The sequence below is a fragment of the Hoplias malabaricus genome, chromosome 1, assembly GCF_029633855.1.
Source record: "Hoplias malabaricus isolate fHopMal1 chromosome 1, fHopMal1.hap1, whole genome shotgun sequence".
Classification (NCBI taxonomy): domain Eukaryota; kingdom Metazoa; phylum Chordata; class Actinopteri; order Characiformes; family Erythrinidae; genus Hoplias; species Hoplias malabaricus.
Genome location: NC_089800.1, coordinates 74970815 through 74994261, shown reverse-complemented (window position 1 = coordinate 74994261; position 23447 = coordinate 74970815). Strand labels below are relative to the sequence as shown.

At 39.7% G+C, this 23447-nt stretch overlaps 1 protein-coding gene across 1 annotated transcript in view; it reads right to left on the bottom strand.

Annotated features, from left to right (window-relative positions):
* Positions 1–23447, bottom strand: part of LOC136698520 (ryanodine receptor 3-like) — a 218378-nt gene that overhangs the window by 160036 nt on the left and 34895 nt on the right. Inside the window, exons 2-3 of the mRNA XM_066673430.1 lie at positions 21138–21257; positions 12806–12907 (exon numbers count right to left, since the gene is read on the bottom strand). Of these exons, the coding sequence (XP_066529527.1) occupies positions 12806–12907; positions 21138–21257 (222 nt within the window). The remainder of the gene's footprint in view (positions 1–12805; positions 12908–21137; positions 21258–23447) is intronic.

Sequence of the window (23447 nt, the reverse complement as noted above, 5' to 3'; positions counted from 1 at the left end):
TGTAAGGACGACAGGGAGGAGTTGGTTAGACTGAGACTTGACGCTGAAAAATATGTTTAAAGCTGGAGTTTTCAATATCAATCACAGGGACCTGATGTAATGCACTTTTAGTATTTCACATGCTCTGACATTAACATTCCTTAAAGCCACTGTCCAGTCATTTTCAGACTTTTCTTCTGACAGTTATCAGCATGTCCAGAAAAGATAAATGTGTTCAGAGGGGTTAATGCAGGCTTACATATATAGTATGTGGGACTACATGTGTGATATCAGGACTGCCACAGAGCTAGCCCTACACTTACATCAATACACAGTTTTCAGCCTCTAAAGCCTGGACTGGAGAAGTTTCTCAGGAGACGCCTCCTCAAGGGTGAAACTCATGCATCTGGGCTGCATTTTAATCACTTAAGGACGAGTGAGTTTCCAGATGCACCCTGAAACCCCCTTTACCTTATCACTGACATTGTCTGCTCTAGAAAGGGCAAACAGGCTCTCCTGCTGCCCATCACTGATGGGTTTCTTTTAGTCAGCTAGCATTTAGCGAACTGAGGCAACATAAAGAATAGGTCCTCAGGGCAATGTCACAGAAATACAGTATGTGTGTGTATTCTGCCTATCAAACTATAGGTTTTTGCCAGCCACTTCTCTAGTCTTGTCCGCTGCAGGGGCGTATTAACACAGGCTGGCCTCAGGGGTTTCTTGCTGGGCAATGCTGTTTGCAGTTCTGATCAGGCAGCTGATAATATTTAAAAGCTCAAACAAAACCTATTACTAAATATTAAATATTGTTTTAAATAAAACAATTATTATACTGTCATTATTTCAACTTGCCTAGTGGTCCCCCTTTGGACTGTTAATGGTGTTCTTGAGGGTTATTTGCACATAATATATGTTACGCTGTGTGTGTGCTATGTGTTTGCGAGTGTTGGTTTGTGTGCAGCGGTAGGGGAGCGAGAGAATATTCACCCTCCTTTTGGGGGTTGGTTGGGTATTCCCTCACACCAGCCCAAACACTGCTTGTTGACCCGTTCTTGTTAGGACATGGAAAATAAATAGCAAAGTGTGTTTTCAGACTGGTGTTCATTTGCTCTGCTCCAAATCAGTTGGAGGGTTTGTAAACTCGGAGCATTTCCCCTTGTTTTGTTTCGTTTTCACACACTGAAAAATCCAAGAGCACCAAAACGCATCACAAGAACCCTCGAGAACATTCACTTTGCTGATTGGCCAATATTCAAAAAGCACATGGCTACAGGAGACACTTAGCTCACTGTTTTGGGATGGGACCGAGACCACCGCCACTCAAAGGTTTCGGTATGATTGCTTTGGTCCACATCCAAGTGCAAGTGCAGTTTTCACACCTGCCCAAACAAACCTGATTTAATGAGTCATATTTAACCAGACTAAATAATGCTGATATGAAAAACACCCTAAAAGACAATATGTCTGTGTCTCAATACCCATCCCTGGTGATGTCACAGTATATTGAATATAATGTGTGTAAATACTTATACCACGGCATATCTAAGATTACCATACATTTTTACATAATTAAAAACAAGTGGACAGTGGCTTTAACAAATAGCTTGCTGAATGGCTTTAATCAAGTGTAACCTGCATATTGTATGTGCCTCTTCTTCTTTTAATACACATCATCCAACCAATGATAAAATTCCCAGTTGCTGAGCTACTCTTAACCAGAGGAAGGGTGCCTTTACCATGGGTTCATATGTTAAAAAATGCTACTGAAATTTTGAAAGTGATAAATATAATTTGATAAAGCTATTACAAAATGTGCTGCTTTTTAAAAGAGGAAAACCTTTATTGTGCTGAAAACACAATTTAAAAACAGTCAATTCTGCAGGGCAAAGTTATTCCAGGACTGAGCAGCATTGTATTTGGACAAGAACAGGGGAGTGCATGAGGTCACCTGGTCTGAGACTGAGAACGAGCTTTCTGGGTGAAGAAGCAATGAACAAATTACATACCAACAGTTTACCTCTTATGCACAGAAACGGGCAATTTATTTTTATGGAGGCACATAAATGCAAGACCTGCATGACTGACCAGAGCAGAAAAAGGTTGCAAATAAAAAAAAAAATAGATGTCTTTGTTTGAACACCTTTTTTTTTTACCACAGGCATTACATTTGTGCATAAGAGTAAGTGCAGTGGGCAGCTCTCATTTGAAAGCACTTAAAAAGCATGCACACCTCTGCAATTTCAGATAATTGCTGCTGAAATGAAGCCAGTTCTCTCTGAAGGCTGGTACTATGAGTTCATTTAGAGAACATTCCTATACAGCAAAAGTTACTCACCTTTCTAATGAGCCTCTAAGGAAGGCATTGGAATAAGAGAGGAAAACATTACATTGAGATCCTGCTTCAGAAAGCACGGATGAAGAGCCAATCCATATTCTCCATAATGCAGATTATAAATTTCAGATTATGACCACTCGCTGTCACTACAGCACTGAGAAAGATCCACCACCTAAATAATACCTGCACTGTGATGGTCCTGACAATTGAAGGACAGAGTCAAAGAAGGCTAACAAAGTATGCAGAGCAACAGATTGACTATTGTGTGTAATTGTATAACAACAGAGAGCTCCGGTATGGTCAAGGAGAAACAAGGAGGTGCTCACAATGGCTATGTTGTCTACATTCAGGCAAGATTATTTAGCCTGGGATAGGAATTACTGTGGCTGTAGACCATGTATTACTGTACTTGACAATGTGAGACCAAATAATTAAAAGTTCCCTGCTGTGGGCGACAAAAAAAAATGCTCATGTCAGCCCAGACTTCTTTTTGAACAAGCCAGAATACTCACACTAGCCTTTTGTAGTTATTAAAGTTATTATGAATCAGAGGAATTGTTTATTAGACACTTTTACCTGCAACGCTAACTGCTCTAGCTAGCTTCTGCCTAATGTCAAGAATGAAGACTGTGATCTCTGTTTGTAAATATTTTATACAACCCTTTGGTGCTCGATAGTGCCATTAAACATTGATAAGGGTAAACCACTTCCAAAACCTGCTCACAAAATCATTTCACCTGTTGTGATATTTCTGTCCCAGTCTTTTCCTCTCTTGTTTTTAGTTCCTTTCTCTCTTTTGCTTGGCTTGGTTTCTTTAGCTTTCCATACTCCTTTAGCTCTGCCCCTTATCTAATCACACACAGCTGATCCTGCTAATTGTTGCCTTTAGGTCTTTGCATACAAGCCCTCTGATTCAGTCTTGTATTTTGTGGACATTTCAACTATTCTCTTCTTGATGTGTACTAGTGTTCGTTTGTTTTTTATTTTTTGTCTTTCCTCCTAAAGGTGATGTTCATGATTTTAACCAAAAAACACATCTGACAAAAGACATCTATACTCTTTTGGACAATGGAGAGAAAAGCATGAACCGAGATAAGGATATTGCTCTATTCCTGTTACATTGGTGGGTAACAGTGACTTACATTTGCTGTTTTTGGATTACTTAATGTGGAAATGTCTCCAAATTTGAGAGACAGTTAACTGCATTACTACAAATTGCTACAAAATGAAACAACATGGGTTAAATTTGGAGAAACAAATCTTTCTGTGATAATTCAAACAGTGAATAAAACTTAGCAAGTTAAACCTCCTAAAACACTTTGTCATTTTGTTTCTCAAACATACTGTTCCACCTTAAAAGACAGAGCTTGTGAACATAAGCAAACCAGAGAACAGCATTTCCCCACAATAATAGATGCCCCCTCTAAAGGAACAATTTCTACCTTAAAATTACAGAGTCTAAATGATTGTAGTGTTCCACAGAGCTGTAACAGGGAGAATAGAGCATCTGTTGCGGCTGCGCCAGGTCCTCTTCTGGTTTACTGCACTAAGAAACTTCTGAATCACAGGGCGGAGGACTCTCGCAAGAAATCGGTAAAGCTTAACGGCACATAGCTCACAGGTAGATGGTTACCTAGCTTGCCGTACAAGAGTTAATACCGGACTGAATTTACACAGTAGAGTGAGCTGAGTCGGAGCAGTATTTGTTGCCTTTTTTCCTCATGTGTTGCTGTGCTAGATAGTGATGGTTTTGTTGACGGAAGAGTTATAATCAGTTTTTGAGAGTTACTGAGCTGTGAGCCAGGGTTTACAGGTGCTAGGTTTAGCTGGATTAGCTCACTTTTTTGCATTAGACATTGATTTTGGTAATAAATGCTTTTCGCCGGTTGCTATGCAGATAAAATAACTTAAGTTACTGTTTGTGTTGGTGGAACCCAAGCTTTGTTGAGGACCGTGTTATAATCCGGTTTTGAGAGTTACTGATGAACAAGGGCGAGTGCTAGCACCTGCTTACTTTAGCCGCTTTCGCTCTGTATTTAGCATTGGACATTGATTCTGGTAATAAGTTCTTTACTGTCCGTTGCTGTGGTTATAACAGCTAGTGTACCACCTAAGTTACACTTTATGGTTGTAATAACACGGTCCAGTGTGTATGAGTAATATATGGGTTTTACCATGTAGTCAACATTATTTTATTCGATTGCGCACACATTCCCCTGGTTCAAAATCAGCCGGAGCCCCAGAGCTGTTCACTACTTTTGTAAACATCACTCGATGAGTGAGTGGGTAAGAGAGAGAGAGAGTGCGCAAGTCGTGTTTAAGTGAGTGAGTGAGCAAACGAGGGAGAGATGTGTGAGAGACTTGATTTTATGACAGTACTGTAAACATGAATTACACTCAGCAGCATGTAGGGGATGCTCAGAATACAAAAAAGTCCATTCTTACATTGTATTCCTTTTAAGTGACAGGTTAATCTCCAGTGTGTCTTTTCCAGTATATTTACTAAAGTTTATCATGTCTTTAGTTTCAAGTACCTTATAGAGTAGTTCTAGTTTAGTTTGTGCCTTGTTTGCTTTTCTCTACCCTGTTAGCTTTCAGTCTATAGCAATCCAGTTTATTTCTACTTTAGACTTTTTTTATATAACTATTTTGTATGCTTTCAGCTCTGTACATTTTCCAGATTTGTTTCTTCTAGCTTGTTTATTTAGTAGTCATAGTCTCTAGTAGCTGTTTGCTTTTGTCATTAGTTCATTGATGTTTATTTTTCTACCCAATCCATATTTCTATCCACACTTTTGCCAAAACAATTCTTATCAAATATTCCCAGATATGCAACTTTTGTCTGTGCCTGAGACTGGCCTCTGAGTTGCTAATGTTAATTAATTCCTTTTTCTTTCTTTGCTAATTCCATATTGACTGCTTCAAAAACAGTAGTATTTACAACATTCTTCAAAGGGTTTCCAACATTTAATGACTAAAATGTAAATAAACTACAAAAGGCTGACACTTACTAAAATGTTGTTATTTGTACATTGAGGACACTTGGCTTCATCATAACTTGTAGTTATCCTATGTTCGCTAAGTGAGCCCACATCCACTGGTGGCACTGTTACACTGCATACACTCAAAGTCTCTTATTTACCCAAAGAAGTGCTATGAAGACAGCATGTAGTTTCAGAACAAAACTAAACTTGGATGTAAAAACTGGGCCAATTTAGTCCCAAGGAGTATTGAAATAGTACAGTTGTGATATACTTCTTGTTAGCATATTTACTGCATAAAGTATACTTAGGAAATAAACATATGAAAAATGTTTAAGTACGCTACTTTTTGGTAATGTTATCCTTGAGAGATTTGTATACTTGAGGGACCATGTATTCGTCCTAAAGGCACAGCCCATAACTGCTGATTTAACTGGAAGTAGGGCTTCTTTAAAGCTTCAAATTAACTCCACAGTCAGTCAGAACATGAAGCAATCTACAGTGTCCTAACCCTTGTGGAGGGTGCATGTGCACAACCTACAATGTACAGGGTGCTAACCACATATTAAAACATCAACCTAAGTCTTTGCAAGATTGTTTCTTATGTATCCTTACAGCTGGGTAATATTCTCAAATGCCCCTAGCTGTAGCTCTTAGGCGATATTCTACCATCCCCAGGAGCCAGCATGACCTTTCCCGCTCAGTCAGTTCAATGGTGGTCTGCCAGTGGGCCGACAGTGTGGCATCCGGTGAGTGAAGCACTGAGTTGCAAACCGGTGCACAGGACTATGCAGTCAAATATCACTTCTCACGAGGAGCTGCCAGAGGTCATTGTCTTCACAGAAGCCATTTAAACCCCCATTACACAGTCAACGTAGGACAAACAAAAACACAGGTCAGACAAGCAGACAATTGGCCTTCAAGTAACCTTTTAAGACATGCTGGGTGGTCTCTACTGATTCAAAAATCCAAGACAGCCATCAGGTCTACAAAAGAAATGTCTCCTGCAGTTATGGCTTAAAGCATGTGGCAACTCATTATACTGATATATATGATATTATATTCATCTATTTTAACATGCACCCAGTGTGAATGCAAGTGTTCAGTGCATGAGCCTTATGTCATTAGTCCCAAATCAGAACATAGGCCAGAGGGGAATAAAGTGATACTCTAAAATGAACTCTGCAGAGTCATTAAGCAACCAAAGCATTAGTGAATTCGGATACTGATGTTGCATAATTTGCTCTGGATCACAAACAATCCTCCAACTCATCCCAAAGGTACTGGATGTAGAATGCAGTCCTGTTCCACAGCCAAACATTAGGAGATTTTATATCTCTCTAGTCGACAGTTGGCTTTGGCCATGGTGACCAACTTGGGATATACATATATTATATATTAACTCTGATAGTTTTATAAGCACACACTTGCTGCTTACTGTTGTGAACAGTTTAAAATAGGTACGAAATATTGCTGTTTTCTGTTTATAATGGTTTAATATTTTAAATGATTAAAAGATAATTTTAAATAAATATTCCATTCCTAGCATAATATGATATTACATTAATCCAGTGTTTTCACAGTTTATCATTTTAAAGCAACACTCAATCGTATTTTTGCTAGGTTCAAAGTCATTGTGATGCTTCACTGACTTGTAATAGTTAGAACAGAGCCCTTGTCATTGCAACTCTGTTGCAAGAGTGCAGAAACTGCACTATGTATATTTTGGAGGAGGGGAGGAAACCTCTCCTCACTTCTCCCTCTTGATTTCAGGACAGTGCTGTAAAAAAATTACACTCTCAGATAATCAGTCCTGCTCTCTGTTTCACATACTATTGATGGGTTCCGGAGGTTTGTGGAGAAGTGGACAGCAATAGTAAAGATATAAAGCAAAAGGCCAATCGAACGACTTCACTTTGAGAACTGCTGTGTTGAAGAAACAGTGGCCTCATTTTTGGCCTTGTTTCACACTTATCCATGCACCCATTAGTTTTTTTTAAGCTTTAATTACTGTACACTAAGAGTGCATGGTAGAGTACATCTGTTCTGACAGGTTCATTTGTCTCTAAAGTTCAAATGCAAGAAAGCTGGGGATTTGAGTAAAGGGCAGCGTGGTTGGTTAGAGGTTTCTACTGCTCTGAATCTGTGTTCACTGCCAAAGCTCTGAAACCTAATGGGCTCAGCACAAAACACTCAAGTGTAATGCATCTTTATATAAAGGGAGATCTGCAGACAACCTGCTCCTAAGCAAATGTTCTCCCACCAGATGTTAAGACAAGGTTAATCCATCAGTTCTGGTTAATTACCTCAATTTGATTATTGTTTTTTTTTTCCTTAATTGACTTTGAGTGTGTTTTTTACACCAAATATGCAACTTACACTCACACCCAATAAAGCACTATACAGGTGCATTGTTATCTATAAAGGAAGCAGAGGTGAATATTTGTAAACTTTCAAATAAAATATAAATCCTAGAGATTAAATGAGGCTTATAAAATCTACAATTATAATAGAATCAGTGTATATTCCCTAAAAGGTTCAGAATAACCACAGAGACTTTTTTTTCTGACAGTGTAGCACATGTTTTACAAAATTCTTATTTTGAACTTTGAACATGCTCACATTCACTGAAATTAGGAAAAAAATACATATTTATGTTTGTTCTCTGTAGAGGATGTTTACTATCTGTCTCTTAGAAAATCAGTAAAGGTGTCCAAAACTATGCATACAACTGTATAACTTCATTCATACATTCATTTTCTGTAAACACCTCATTCTGTTCATGGTCATTTTGAGGTCTGGAGCCCACTTGGTATCATTTGGCACAAGGCAGGATCACAGCCTGGACAGGGTATCACACACCCACTCAGTCACTCACACCTGTGGGCACATTTGCATAGCCAGTCCACCAACAAGTGTTTTGTACTGTGTGTAGGCTGTGGCAATAACCGCAATATTGTAATACCAAGCTGACTGCAGGGAATGGCAAGGGACCGTTACAACCACTATGTATGTGTTTTTCCTTTTGCACTTTAGTGTGTGTAATGATATATATTTAATAATATATATTTACAGGGGTTGAACAATGAAACTGAAACACCTGGTTTTAGACCACAATAATTTATTAGTATGGTGTAGGGCCTCCTTTTGCGGCCAATACAGCGTCAATTCATCTTGGGAATGACATATACAAGTCCTTCACAGTGGTCAGAGGGATTTTAAGCCATTCTTCTTGCAGGATAGTGGCCAGGTCACTACGTGATGCTGGTGGAGGAAAACGTTTCCTGACTCGCTCCTCCAAAACACCCCAAAGTGGCTCAATAATATTTAGATCTGGTGACTGTGCAGGCCATGGGAGATGTTCAACTTCACTTTCATGTTCATCAAACCAATCTTTCACCAGTCTTGCTGTGTGTATTGATGCATTGTCGTCCTGATACACAACACCACTTTCAGGATACAATGTTTGAACCATTGGATGCACATGGTCCTCCAGAATGTTTCGGTAGTCCTCGGCAGTGATGCGTGCATCTAGCATCTGGGCCAAGGGAATGCCATGATATGGCAGCCCAAAGCATCACTGATCCACCCCCATGCTTCACTCTGGGCATGCAACAGTCTGGGTGGAACGCTTCTTTGGGGCTTCTCCACACCGTAACTCTCCCGGATGTGGGGAAAACAGTAAAGGTGGACTCATCAGAGAACAATACATGTTTGACATTGTCCACAGCCCAAGATTTGCGCTCCTTGCACCATTGAAACTGACGTTTGGCATTGGCATGAGTGACCAAAGGTTTGGCTATAGCAGCCCAGCCATGTATATTGACCCTGTGGAGCTCCCGATGGACAGTTCTGGTGGAAACAGGAGAGTTGAGGTGCACATTTAATTCTGCGGTGATTTGGGCAGCCGTGGTTTTATGGTTTTCGGATACAATCCGGGGTTAGCACCCGAACATCCCTTTCAGACAGCTTCCTATCTATCTATGTATGTATGTATGTAATCACAGCTAGTAAACAAAAGGATAAGAATGTAATTTTTCCCAGCTGTTGCCATTTGAAGTGCTGCTGACTGGCTAATGCCAGGATCAGACTACATCAGTCATATCTGACAAATTTCCAATGTCGGAACTGAATATGAGCGTCAGGGATGAGTAACTGTCGTGTAGTGTGACATAAAGATCAGTGATGTGCTGTCTAAGACACCCCACGGCACCCCGACAAAAAGTCCAGCATGTTAGACTTTTTTGGATGTTTTCACCTAGTCTGACATACCCTATGACATGTGCCTTGATGATGACCGATAGGAGGACAGAGTGCTGTCTGGCGCGTATCTATAAACAGAGAGAAGAGAAAGAGGAAGGCTGCTGCTGCAGCTGTCAGGTGAAAAAGAAAAAAAAAAAAAAAAAGCTGAGGAAATGCTCTTGACATGTTTAACACTTTACCTCAAGTTCTCTTTCTCAGGAGAGACAGGACATACTGTCCTCTCCATAACAACCAGGAAAAATTCTTTTCTTTCTGTATCTCACAACCACAAGCATCACACACAGCACTTCTGAAGCCATGATTGAATGTTTCTGGATCTGCCTCCCTGATGACATCTGAACTCATGCAACGACGTGAATGAAGAATTGTCAGTTTCAAAGGTGTATTGTGGCCAGTCTCCTGACCAAGCTAATCTGACACAGTGAACGTCATGAGAGACAAAAATGTTGTGTTGTCTGATCCCAGCATAAGTATCAGTCTTTGTATTAAAACATGTAAACAATGGCAGCAAACCTAGTCGCAAAAAACAAATGCAACTGAGCCAGTTTGGGAGCATTTTCGGCTTTCGACCAAATGAAAAGGTAGAGTCAGCCAATTTAGACGAGGCTGTATGCAAATCTGATACTTATCATCCAAGCCCAACTGCCTCCACCAGGCAGTCGTGGAGCGGCCTCAGAAGGAGCAATTCAGGTCGGTTCCATGAGAAAGGATTATAGCACAGGATAAATTAAGTAATTGGGGGAGGTGATACAGCGTATTGCAATGCTGAACCCCGTTAAATCACTGCCCAGGAAATCTTAAATCATGACAGCCCTAACTGTGGGAGGAGACTGGAGCACCTGAAACTAGTCCATGGTTCTATGTCCATCCCCACCTCCACTGCTGGCCTGCTTCTTCAGCTTACCTGGAAAGCCCTGTTCTGCAAGTTGACAGATTTGGTATGAAACCCTGTCTGGCTGAATCTGTGGTTTTCAGAACTTTGGAATACAGGGAGTTTCAAAGCAGAAATGCTCAGCCAATGTGCTGGCTGCTTATTTCTCCACTTATCCCTGTTCCTTTCATTTGGAGGGAGCTTTTCACCATAGCCTAGTGACAGAAGTACATTGTCCACTTTGGAAAACTGAAGCACAGCAATAGCCTCTACTTTCTCTACATTCACAAGGAAAAAAAATGGAAAAGCAGTGATTCTCTAAAAATTCTGTCCCCAAATTATGTCCCTACTGGCAGGAGTGGCTGGTAAAAAGAAGTAAATAGTAAACACTGAAGCAGCTTAACATTTTGCTAAGGTCTCTACACAGATTTCAAATAAGCAGAAGGGTCAAGTTCAATAGTAGCACATCTACAGGCTAAAACAAAATGTTCCTAAAAAAACACCCTCCGAATTTTCAACACACTTCAAGGTAAGACACTGAGGAGGACGGATTATCTTTACCACATCCCTGGCATTACTGACTTTCATGTAAGGATTCAGCAATGGAGGATGGAGACAAAATAAAACACTTGTTTTGTTTCTGATCTTTACAACAGTTTAAAGCAGGTAGCTGAAAACCCTGCTCTTAGTGAAGTCTTTCAGGTATCATCGCTTGGGATTTCCTTGTCCTACAAAAACCTAGAGCACATACTTACATTTTATTAAGGATTTGAACATTTTTAAAAGCAATCTACTATGAGACCCTGTCCACCAACAACAGTGCACACAGTGCCAGGGTGATTTGAAAAAAATTGTTTCACAAAGGAGTTTCCTTATATTTCCTTTATTTTTTTCCACATTTTAGAAGCACAACAATAAAGTAGCCCATGGACCTACTGTCTAGGTGAGTTCAGAGTGGGTAGGATGGCCTTCCTTATTCTACCAGTTGTGTTAGCCTACATGAGCGACTGTTAAACCCTGCTCTCCTCCATCTCCTTAAATGATGCAGTAGTTTTGTTCAGGTGCCTGTAACTTCTTCACTGTTTAAGGTGTTAATAGATGCTGCTATTAATAGATGCTGCTGTTAGTGCGATTGTGTGAATATAGCGACAGCATTTAAGGTGGAACTCAGCACTCGGAAATATCTACGTCATTTTTATTAAGGTGGTATGAAATAGTAAGCAACTTTTAGACTTTACTGGTGTGTTTGGGGAAGTTTAAATGATTACTTATAATTATATGTTCATTTTTCAGCTTTCAGCTTCAAAGTTTGGTTCATGACACTGTGATACTGCAAGACTTTTAAGGTGGTTGAGAGGAACTGCGCAGTGCACGTAACCTCTAAATATATTCTTATAATATATAAGAACAGTCACAGGTTTAGTCCAGAGAAACTGGACTGAAGAAAAACCATATCAGTTGAGATACTGTTAATAACTGAGTGGGGAAAACATTCATAATCTTTAACATTTATAAGATTCGGAAATCTTTAACTCTTTTACATACCTTATACTATTTTCAAGATAATTTTTTGAGAGCAAAATATATGGGAGAGTTAATTATACACAGAAAAATGATCACTGTGGTGGTACCCTCAAGGTTACATATTCTTTACCTAGGTAAGATAATTGAACCATAATGTAAAATAATAGTAAATTTTGAAGTTGCTCTCAAATTAATATTTCTATGAATCCTTTGGGGAAAAAAAATCACAATTAATGTCCATACGAATGTGTAAAGCTATTGAGAGAGCTTGTAACACTGATTGCAATCCCTCATCTGGGGTTTCATAACATATGTATTATTGCTGTTCATATTCATCTGCTGCAGTAGATTTAAAGTACATTTACACCAGGTTGTACATTCAGACAGACTGTGGCCAAGCCTCTGTAAACTTTATTTTGACATGTTCAATATCTACCAAAACAATACAATTGTGTTCTTTGTTGGCCACGCATCTGGCTTCAGCTACTGTTTGGCACAGCTGTGGTTCTGAGCAAGAATAAAACCATTAGAGTGTGAACAAACAATCTTTTCTGATTTAAGAGCCTTACTGCAATACCCAGTGTGCCCAGTTTGTTTTCAAATACAGCTTCTTCAAAAAATGCTCCACTAAATCATTAAAATAAAAACCCATTTAAAAAAACAGCAGCTAATAAATTAGACTGAGCCAATTATATAGATTTGTGCAGTAGTCTGGAAGTTATTGTGTTTTCCAAGTAAACAAAAGCAGGTACATCATTCTCTAGAAGCCGATATACTCCACCACATAACATTTCACATAATATTCAAACACCCATATTAAGGAGTGTGCTCAAGGACACATGCTGTACTTACATCATTATTTTGCCCAGTTTTAGCCAACATTTCTTGCAGCGCCCGAACTGAAAGAGACTGCTCCAGCACAAAATTACAAATGCAGAGGTCGGGAGGAACATACTGAAAAGGAAAGAAAGAGAAAAAGAAGAGAGAGGGTGAGTATAAGATCAGGTAGCAAGCAAAATCCATCAAAGCACAATAGTTTGGAAATTGAACTCAAAGCCTTGAACTAGAGCTACATCACCCTGCTGTATCTGCACTTTAAAATTCGGAGAGAATTATTATTAAAGATGCATTGATCGTGAATGTGTTTTGCTGACTGCAGTTAGTTTATGGACATAAATGCTTTTTGTTAGTCATTTTTTTTACCTGAAGCTCACACTGTGAGGGCTTGAATACTTGAAGTTTAAGTTGCAGCATTAAAAAGAAAACCTACTCTTCAACAAGCTTTATTGGCTTCCAAATTCTTAAAGTACAGTTGCCTAGTTGGAGCCGAGATATTAAACCCCATTTCCAGAAGTTATCACAGCTCCCAATCGGGTTGACATCTGGACTGTGCAGGCCAGTCAAGTTCTTCCACACCAAACTCGCTCATCCATGTCTTTATGGACCTTGCTTGTTGGAACACGAAAGGGCCATCCAGAACTCTTCCCACAAAGTTGGGATAAAGAAATTGTCCAAAATGCTGAAGCATTAATATTTCCTGTCACTAGAACTAAGGGGCTGAGCCCAGCTTCTGAAAAGCAACCAGGCACCATAATCCGTCCCTCTTTATTTTGCCAGGTGTAAAGTTTGGTAGTCAGGCAAGTGTCGTTCTCCTTGTAACCACCAAACCCAGACTCGTCCATCGGATTGCCAGACAGGGAAGCATGATTCATCACTCCAGAGAACACGTCTCCACTGCTCTAGAGTCCAGTGATGGCCTACTTTACAACACTGCATTCGCTTTGCATTGTACTTGGTGAAGTAAGGCTTGGATAAAGCTACTCGCCCATGGAAACCCATTTCATGAAGCTCTCTATGCACTGTTCTTGATTAAATCTGAAGGCCTTATGAAATTTGGAGGATTGTAGCGACAGATCCTGCAGACAGTTGCCGACCTTTGCACATCCACTGACCCCGCGCTGTCATTTCACATGGCCTACCGCTTTGTGGCTGATTTGCTGTCGTTCCAAATCACTTCCACTTAAAATACCACAGTTTTCACTGTGGAATATTTAGTAGTGAGGAAATTTCACAAGTGGACTTGTTGCACAGGTGGCATCCTATCATGGTACCACAATGGAATTTACTGAGCTCCTGAGAGCAACCCATTCTTTCACAAATGTTTGTAGAAGCAGTCTGCATGTCTAGGTGCTTGGCTTCATACACCTAATGCCATGTAAGTGACTGGAAAATCTGAAATCAATTATTTGGGTGGGTGAGTGAATACGTTTTTGCAATTTTAAAAATGTATATATATACAGGTTACCTATGTGTGTGTGTGTGTGTGTGTGTATATATATATATATATATACACACACACACACATACACATAGGTGTAACCTGTTATCCATTCTAACACTGAAGCATGTTATTCTCTCATGCCCATTTTTCAGGTTGTGTATTACCTAGAAAATGACAAATTAATCCACAGAAGCTCTCACACACCAATACCTACACATACACCGAAAGTTTATGGAATATGCCTCAAAACCAATTTCAGAAATGCTAAGTTGGAAAAATCTAAAAAGGCAAACAAACATGCATTTAAGCCCCTACTGAATCCTCAAAAATCCATCACACTGCTAGACAACATCCAAAGCCATTAAGTCTCATTCATCACTGCCTAAGGAAAGATAAAGGACTCAAATATTTGCTTCCCAAAATAAGTGTTCTTGCAGTATTTATGGCAGTGTTCATTGTGCCAATGCTAATAACAGACATTTAAAACTTGTTTGCCTGAAAACACTGGACATTTGTAAATGTTTTTCCAGATGACCTTTTTATAACCGTTTATACACTGAACAATCACTGGATTAAGAACACCATCTTTGTATCTACATTCACTGTCTATTTTATAAGCTCCAATGACCACACAGGACTTTGTGGGTCTACTTTGTAGTTCTGTAGTCCACCTGTTGCTATGCATACTTTATAAAAACCCCACTGCACCAGCTGTTCTGTGGTCAGGATCCTCACAGATCAGGTATGATTTGGGTGGTGGATCATTCTCAGTGCAGCATTGACACTGACATGGTTGTGTGTTAGGTAATGATGGTGAGTGGATCAGACACAGCAGTGCCTATTAATGCTATTTTAAGAATGTGTACTGATTTAATTTTCTAAGCTGTGATAATATATGCCACATAAGCTAAACATTGATCAGATAATCAAAAGTTGTTTTGGATTCTACTGTCCGGGGGTGACCTGAGGAATAATGTAATTAGCAATCGCATCTACAGTAGCATAGGTGCTTCATGTGTGTGTTAAAATCAGTGAACCAGCGTTGTTCTACATGTCACATAATATAACATTCAGAATCTAACAATAGCTACATGCAATACTCATTCTCTCAGTTCCACTGACCTAGCCCAAGCCTAAAAAATAACTTACTTACTGTGTAAAATAAAAGAAAATAATACAACTCCTGGGGCATGTGAAATCAACCAAAGGTACAGAATAATTCCACCAAAGTGACTGTTTTTCTGAAAGTGTAGAGAGAGCTCACTAGGTTTTGAGACAATCAGAAATGTCATTGAATATCCACCAATGCACTGAAGAGCCACCCTCGTAGAGCTTTTTTGCTCAATGTGCATGAGAGAGCGAGTGAGATGCAAACCATGTCCATGAGGTGATTTTCATGTAAAATTTGTGCTGAACCTGAGATCACGAACCCAGATCCCAAATCCAATGAAAAAGTGGAGTAATAATCTTGCTACCCAGCAGCTCGGTAGGAGTCTAACTGAGTACAGTAAGTGGGCAGAGGAGAAGAGCTGATGTTATGTTTGGGATTAAAGCCAAAGAGGACAGTGCAGTGAGCTGACAGTTTGAGGTAAGGTGTGAGCCATGAACCTGCAATGAGATAAATGGTGCGCACATAAGAGCAAACTGGCCTCCTTCCTCAGTAGCACAGGGAAAGAAAAAGAAGAACTTGTTAAACTGGATCATGTCTGTGTTGGCAAACTTTTTAAGAATATTATAAGGTGATGTATATCATTCTCAAAATAAATTATATATTTTTTAATTAGCATATGGTGAGGATATTCACTGATAAATGACAATAAATTACATGTATCTTATTTGGGTTGCATTAAGATCCAATACCTGCTGGGTTTCCACCCTAAAATCTTCAGTTTATAGTTGTACATTGGTATTTCTGGACATAGACTATGTGATGTCATAGATAATATGGCTTAATGTTCAAATTCTGACTAAATAAAATATATGGTCATACTGACAAGATTATTCAAGACATATTTGCAATAATATCATATGTATTTTGTACATTGAAAATGTCTATAGTAATATTATTACTATACTACCCTACTATGGATCTACCACAACAACAGAAACAGTGTTTGTTTAATCAATTTCAAATCAATTTTATTTATATAGCGCTTTTCACAACTGATGTTGTCACAAAGCAGCTTCACAGAATTCCAGTAAGACAAAGATTTGACATGAAATGTAAAGACAAATGTAAAACCCTCAAGTGAGCAAGCCAGGGGCGACAGTGGCAAGGAAAAACTCCCCCAACTGAGGAAGAAACCTTGGGAGGAACCAAGGCTCACAAGGGGTGACCCATCCTCCTCTGGTCAATCTACTGGTGATGATAGTTAGTAGTCCATGAGAACTTCAGTGTAGGGACAGCTTCAAGGCACTTGGTTTATTTGTTTGTTTTTCTAAGTCTGACTGGGATCAGAACACTGATTTGTGTAAACTGTGCAGGATAGCGATCCCAACCAAGAGCGGAAATACAACAGGGTTAAAACCAGAGACCGTGAACAACTGCTGGTCTTTGCTCAGAATTTGAAATTAAGCCATGTATAGTATTTAAAGTTGACGTTCACAATTTTAATCATAAAATACTTCTTAAAATCTGAGGATGTTTCCTCTGCATTTGTTAGCTCACCAGTCGGTTTGAGTGTTCAAAACCGGAATAATGTGTTTAATGAAGCCCGTTTCTGCTGATGAGAGAAAAACCGGATCTGCAAATGGACCTCCAAATATTGAAAAGCATGATTCTGCTCCGTAGGAGAGTAATATTTACTTATTTTTGCTGTAGATGGAACTGAATGTGTGAAACTGCTAACTAGATGAAAGTAAATACAGACCAAAAGTTCTACAAATCTAAACAAGTCGAGTACCAAAACAGTGGAAAAAAAAATACAGACAAATTAAACTTCAGCCACATACAATCTTCATTTTTATTTCCCACTCTAATATACCATTTCACCTTAAAAGACTCATAGCTTCTAAATGTAAACAAACAAGATAATAGTGTTTCCCCACAATTGACGTTGCCTTTATGGAGTTTTGGGGATTTTTTTTGTTTTTTGTTTGTCTGTTCGATTTTCGTTTTTTACTTTTACATTTACATTTACGCATTTGGCAGACATTTTATCCAAAGCGACTTACAAAAGAGGATCTAACATTCAAACTACAGCACAATTTATACAAAATACCTTACATTAAGTGCAATATGCCATGAAGTAATAAGTGCATTAAAGAAAGACTTTCAGTGCAAGAGATACTCTCGGAAGAGTTGGGTCTTCATGCATTTCTTGAATGCGGAGAGGGTTCCTGTTGCTCTGATAGTGCTTGGAAGCTCATTCCACCAGCGTGGTACCAGAGATGAGAATAGCCTCGACTGACCTGTACAGGGGGTTGGCCGTGTTAGTTGGCGCTCCTTTGAGGAACGGAGAGGGCGGGCGCTAACGTATGGTTTTAAGAGTCTATTGAGGTAGGTGGGAGCAGAACCAGTGAATACTCTGAAGGCCATCATTAGTGATTTAAATTTGATGCGAGCAGCTAAGGGTAGCCAATGCAGCTCAACTAATAGGGGCGTGACATGTGCTCTTTTTGGTTGGTTGAAAACCAGGCATTTTTTTATTTAATTTAATACTATCTGAGGTTAGGTCACTAGCTCAAAGTTGTATAGTTTACATTTGATTTTTTATTATTTTTTTTAACTGAGTCTTACGTTTGTGTAATGTTTGTTGTATCTTACACAAGAGTTTGTTTGTTTGTTTGTTTTCCTCTCTCTCCTGGGCTCCCCTTACAGCTGCAGTAAAAAACTACCTAATGTTCCTCTAAAATTCAAATAAAGGATATAAATTTACATGAAAATGATCAGTAATTATCAACGTCCATTGAAATGGATGAGTTAGTGTGTGCTGTATGTAAATGATATCTGAATGCGGCTTGGTGGGCTGGCGATTGATTTCACAAAGTGAATGTGATTCTTCAGCTGAAGTCTCCAGCTGTTCCCCGGAAATAGAGAAGCTTCATGAATCAGACAATGAAGCAGATGTAAGTTCATGTGCGGCTGCTCCAGAGCACTCCATTTCATGATTTTCATAATGATTTTCTGCTAGGTGGGCACACCTGTTGCTTTATAAATTTAGTCCCAATATATGTGCCCTAAGCCCAGAAGCACCCCCACCAAGTTTTTTAGAACCCTCTTAAATAATACCCTCTTACCATCTGCATAATGTCACATTTGAACACGGTTGCCAGAGAGCTTTCATCAAGCTCTCCACTCTGATTGGTCTTCTCAGCAGGAGCTGCTTCTGAGAATTGCATCACTGCTCTCCCTATTGAAACGGGATAAGCACGTTGAGTTCCCCATTGGCTTCGGTTTTGTTCTGGTGTTGAGAGATGGCTGACTTTAATCCTGCTGATATCACAACTAAAAAGTTGCTAATTATTTTGATGATGCTGATGAAAAAAGCATAAATACCAGCCAATATTACAGGCCAAACTGCATCACACAGACACTTTTCAGAAAAAACTAAACAAACAATGTTTGTCTTCAATAACTGAGCAATTAGGTACAACACTCTAGGGTTTATACTCAATTGAATCCAACTTATTTGAAATAAATTCCCAGGCTGATTCTTATCATGAAGGCTGTCACAGCTGGCTCTCTGTGTAGCCTCATCCTGGAGATAAAACCTTCATATCGCCCATCTCCCTACCACCAGTTTAGATTCAGCATAGAATGAGGACCCATAACTGTCATGACTAATTCTGATCACAGTTATGCTTCTGAGACACACAAAGACACATAAGCAGATAGAGAGAGAGAGAGAGAGAGAGAGAGAGAGAGAGAGAGAAAGAGAGAGAGAGAGAGAGAGAGTGTGTGAAATGTGTGAGCTACAAGTTTTCATAAATGACCACTGTCACACACGTATATTTTTGGCTGGTGGACCATCTTCAGACCAATAGTGACACAGGGGGCCTCAAAAAATTGAGCAGCACTTCTGTGGCTGATCCACTATACTATAAAGTGCATTCATATGGACAGTGGAGCTGATAAAATAGACAAGAGTGGGTTATCAATAATTTTTTTTTTATTATTTTAAATGTTGAAAAATGAAAATGTTTTTTGTTTGTATGAGGTAGAAAAGTGGTTTTTCCAAGGGTTTGTCAAATAAACATTGATGTTTTGGTCAGTAGTTCACAGCTAATGCGCATGAGGCACAGTCCATCTCTTTTCCCTCTGCTCTCCACGCTTTAGGACCACTCTGTTTTCATACCAGCACCGTCTGAGTGTATTATCATACTGCATGTGTACATTACTGTACACACATCCCGCACAGCATATATTTACTTTGCTGTTAAAACATTAACAACAAGTTCTATATGACAGGAACGACACAGAACCCCCAACAAATAAGTATTCAAATATGTGGCTGTACAAACTATTCTGATCAAAGCAAAAACCCCTTCCAAACCAAAATTTAAAAACAAAACAACAGAAAAGACACTGCAAACAACAACCATGGTACAAAAAATACACTCTGCTGTCAGCACCCTGTACAGTGAGAATATAATAATGGCAGGTTAAAAAAAGCCAAGGCAACAGATGAGTGAGGATCAAGCCCCGTGAACTATAAACTGTCTATTTCAGCAAGTGCAACCATCTGCAAGGCTGTGAAATGGATTGCTCAACCGTGTAGTTTATTTATTAATTTATTTATTGGCCATAAATGCTTCGCCACAAATTTGTGTGCCAGGGAACAACAGGCAAAATGTGATAATTCCACCTTGAGATATTTTTCACTTGAATTAATAGCTTAGTGTTGTCCTAGGTGGAAAATGTCAGACAGCATTAGGAGCTAGGATAAACTTCCCAAGCAGAAGCATTTACTAATCTTTGTAAAATCTGTTAAGAAAATACATCAAGAATGAGTTTGTTAGGCAGAGAGAGAGAGAGAGTCTTATAAAGAATGCTGCATAGAAATGGACATGACTTTAGAATTATTGAAGACTATAGCCAGACAAATCCTACTGTAGTAAGCCATTTCCCACGCCTGGAAGGAGGTCCCAACAAAACCTGGGGTTTTAATACTTTTCTATGCACTTGTAATCATTCATTAATTCATTCACCATCTGTAAGCACTTATCCAGTTCAGGGTCGCAGTGGGTCTGGAGCTTACCTGGAATCATTGGGCGCAAGGCAGGAACACACCCTGAAGGGGGCGCCAGTCCTTCACAGGGTGACACACACACATTCACTCGCACACACCTATGGAAACTTTTTAGACCAATCCACCTACCAATGTGTGTTTTTGGATCGTGGGAAGAAACCAGAGCACCTGGAAGAAACCCATGCAGACAACACACCAAACTCCTCACAGAGAGTCACCTGGAGCAGGACTTAAACCCAGTCTCCAGGTCCCTGGAGCTGTGTCACTTCGACACTACCTGCTGCGCCACTGTGCTGCCCATCACCTGTAATCATTCATTCATTCATTATCTGTAACCGCTTATCCAATTCAGGTGGGTCCAGAGCCTACCTGGAATCATTGGGCGCAAGGCGGGAATACACCCTGGAGGGGGCGCCAGTCCTTCACAGGGTAACACAGACACACACACACATTCACTCACACACTCACACCTACAGACACTTTTGAGTTGCCAATACACCTACCAACGTGTGTTTTTGGACTGTGGGAGGAAACTGGAGCACCCGGAGGAAACCCACACGGACACGGGGAGAACACACCAACTCCTCACAGACAGTCACCCGGAGCGGGAATCGAACACACAACCTCCAGGTCCCTGGAGCTGTGTGACTTCGACACTACCTGCTGCGCGACTGTGCTGCCCATCACCTGTAATCAGTTAAATTATATTTACCTTGGCCTCTGAGGTGGGCTCCAGGTAGCACAGCCGATTGCCAAGTCCTTCGGCAGAAAGGCAGAACTTGCGATTCTCCTTCTGGATAGAGGCCACACACTGCAGCACCACCTCATCATCCTGTCAGAAAATAATACAAACCATAGCATGTGAAATATAGTAGAGAAAAGACACACTTTCAAAAACCTTCACACCCCCCTCCCCCCCATCAGAATGAGTTTGATAATGAATGTGAGAGACTTGATAGTACGCGTGTGTGAGTTTGATGGTCACATATTCTGACTGGCCTAGAGAGTTGTCATTTAAATTTTCTGTTTCTGTTTCTCCATTTCTAGTCAAATATGGCCCTCCACCATGTGCGGATATTTTCCTAACAAGTGGAAATCAGCCACATTAAAATAAAAATACAGAGCCTAGACCCAGATTGACGAGGCTATGGACCTCTTAACAAACATAAATTCACCCATTGACATCAACACTATGGCAGATAGGTTGCGATGCCTGCAACAACCAACAGCCAGATCTACTGCTGTTGAGGAGATACATCGCTTATTTAACCCTGCAGGAGGAATTAATGACCGTGCTGGAATGAGCCAGATGTTGGGAAAAAAACAGCTAAATGCAAGCACAAATACAGAAAAATATATACATATATGATAAATTAGAATAAAATCTTTGTGCCAATATGCATTTGTCCCTGTATTTAAAGTACATGCTTAACAATAATCAAACTAAACATGATCCCTTGAGAAAGCCTAAAAGCCTGTTATAACTGCTCTGGGCTATTTACAGAGCTCTGTGTTACAATGAGAGTGAGACAGTGTAATTTATAATCATGTTCAGGTTCACCACAGAGATAATGATCAAACTAAAGCAGTCTGTTGAGCTGTGAACAGAAAGAGGATATATCTTTCTTTTTAATACCCATCTTTTTGAACTTGGGGAGGATTAATGCATAAAAACTCTCAGAATCTGTTGGGTGCTTTTTTAAATCCACTGAGCCCATGGCATAATTTATAGAACGGAATGGTTGCTGTCTAAATGACCCTGATAAAGTGAATAATTGTGGACTTGCTATTTTTCAAGCAGATGACTAATAAATACATTATAGCTATACATAATTAGGGCTGTCAGAAGATAAAAATGAAATAATCCTTCACCCGAAATGAAAAAGGCCTTCTACAAGCAGAGTGGGAAAAATTACCATTTACAAGAAATTAAAAACTTTTTAGATGCTAAAGAAAACATCTGCAAGTTGTGATTTCTGCAAGAGCGGGTGATATTAAGTAGTGCTAACTGTAAAGTTTACTATAAAGCGCATAAAGTTTTGTACACATTTATTTATTTATGTAAAAAAATGACAGACAGTTGTTTCATAATTCTCAATTAAAAAAACATACAAACAAACAAAAATAATGAAGAACAAGATCATCAAAAAGTAATTTCATTTCTTCCGAGGTTGAGAAAATTATTAACACTGCAGTTTAAAACAATAAATTCACTATGTATTCATTCACCATCCAAATAATTGAATTCAGGTGTTCCAACCACAGGTGTATAAAACCAAGCACCTAAGCCTGTAGACTCCTCCTACAAACATTCTTGAAAGAATGGGTCGCTCTCCAGAACTTTAGCGTGAATTCTAGCGTGGTGCAGTGATAGGATGCCACATCAAGTTGTGAAATTTCCTCGCTACTAAATATTCCACAGTCAACTCTGAGTTGTTATAAGAAAGTGATTGGAAACAACAGCAAATCAGCCACATAGTAGGCAATGTAAAATGGCAGGGCAGGGTCAGCGGATGCTGAGGCTCATAGGGCGAAGTGTCCGCCACCTTTCTGCAGAGTCAATTGCTACAGACATGCTCCAAACTTCGTGACCTTCAGATTACCTGAAGAACAGTGCATAGAGAGCTTCATGGAATGAGTTTCCATGGCCCAGCATCTGCATCCAAGCCTTAGATGGTATAGTGTCAGATGCAGTTGTGTAAAGTAGGCCACCACTGGACTATAGAGCAGTGGAGACCTGTTCTCTGGGGTGATGAATCACCTTTCTTCGAAGCACTTTGAATTTCCTTTGTATGAAAGGTGCTCTATAAATAAAAACATGCCTTGCCTTGCCTTCTCCATCTGATGATCCGATGGACAAGTTTGGGTTTGGTGGTTGCCAAGTATCAATTTTGGTTGAAGGGGGATTCTAGTGTGTGATTGTTTTTCAGGAGCTGGTCTCTGCCCCTAAATTTCAGTGAAATTAACTCTTAACGCTTCTGCATACCAAGAGATTTTGGGCAATTTCTTGCTCCCAACTTGG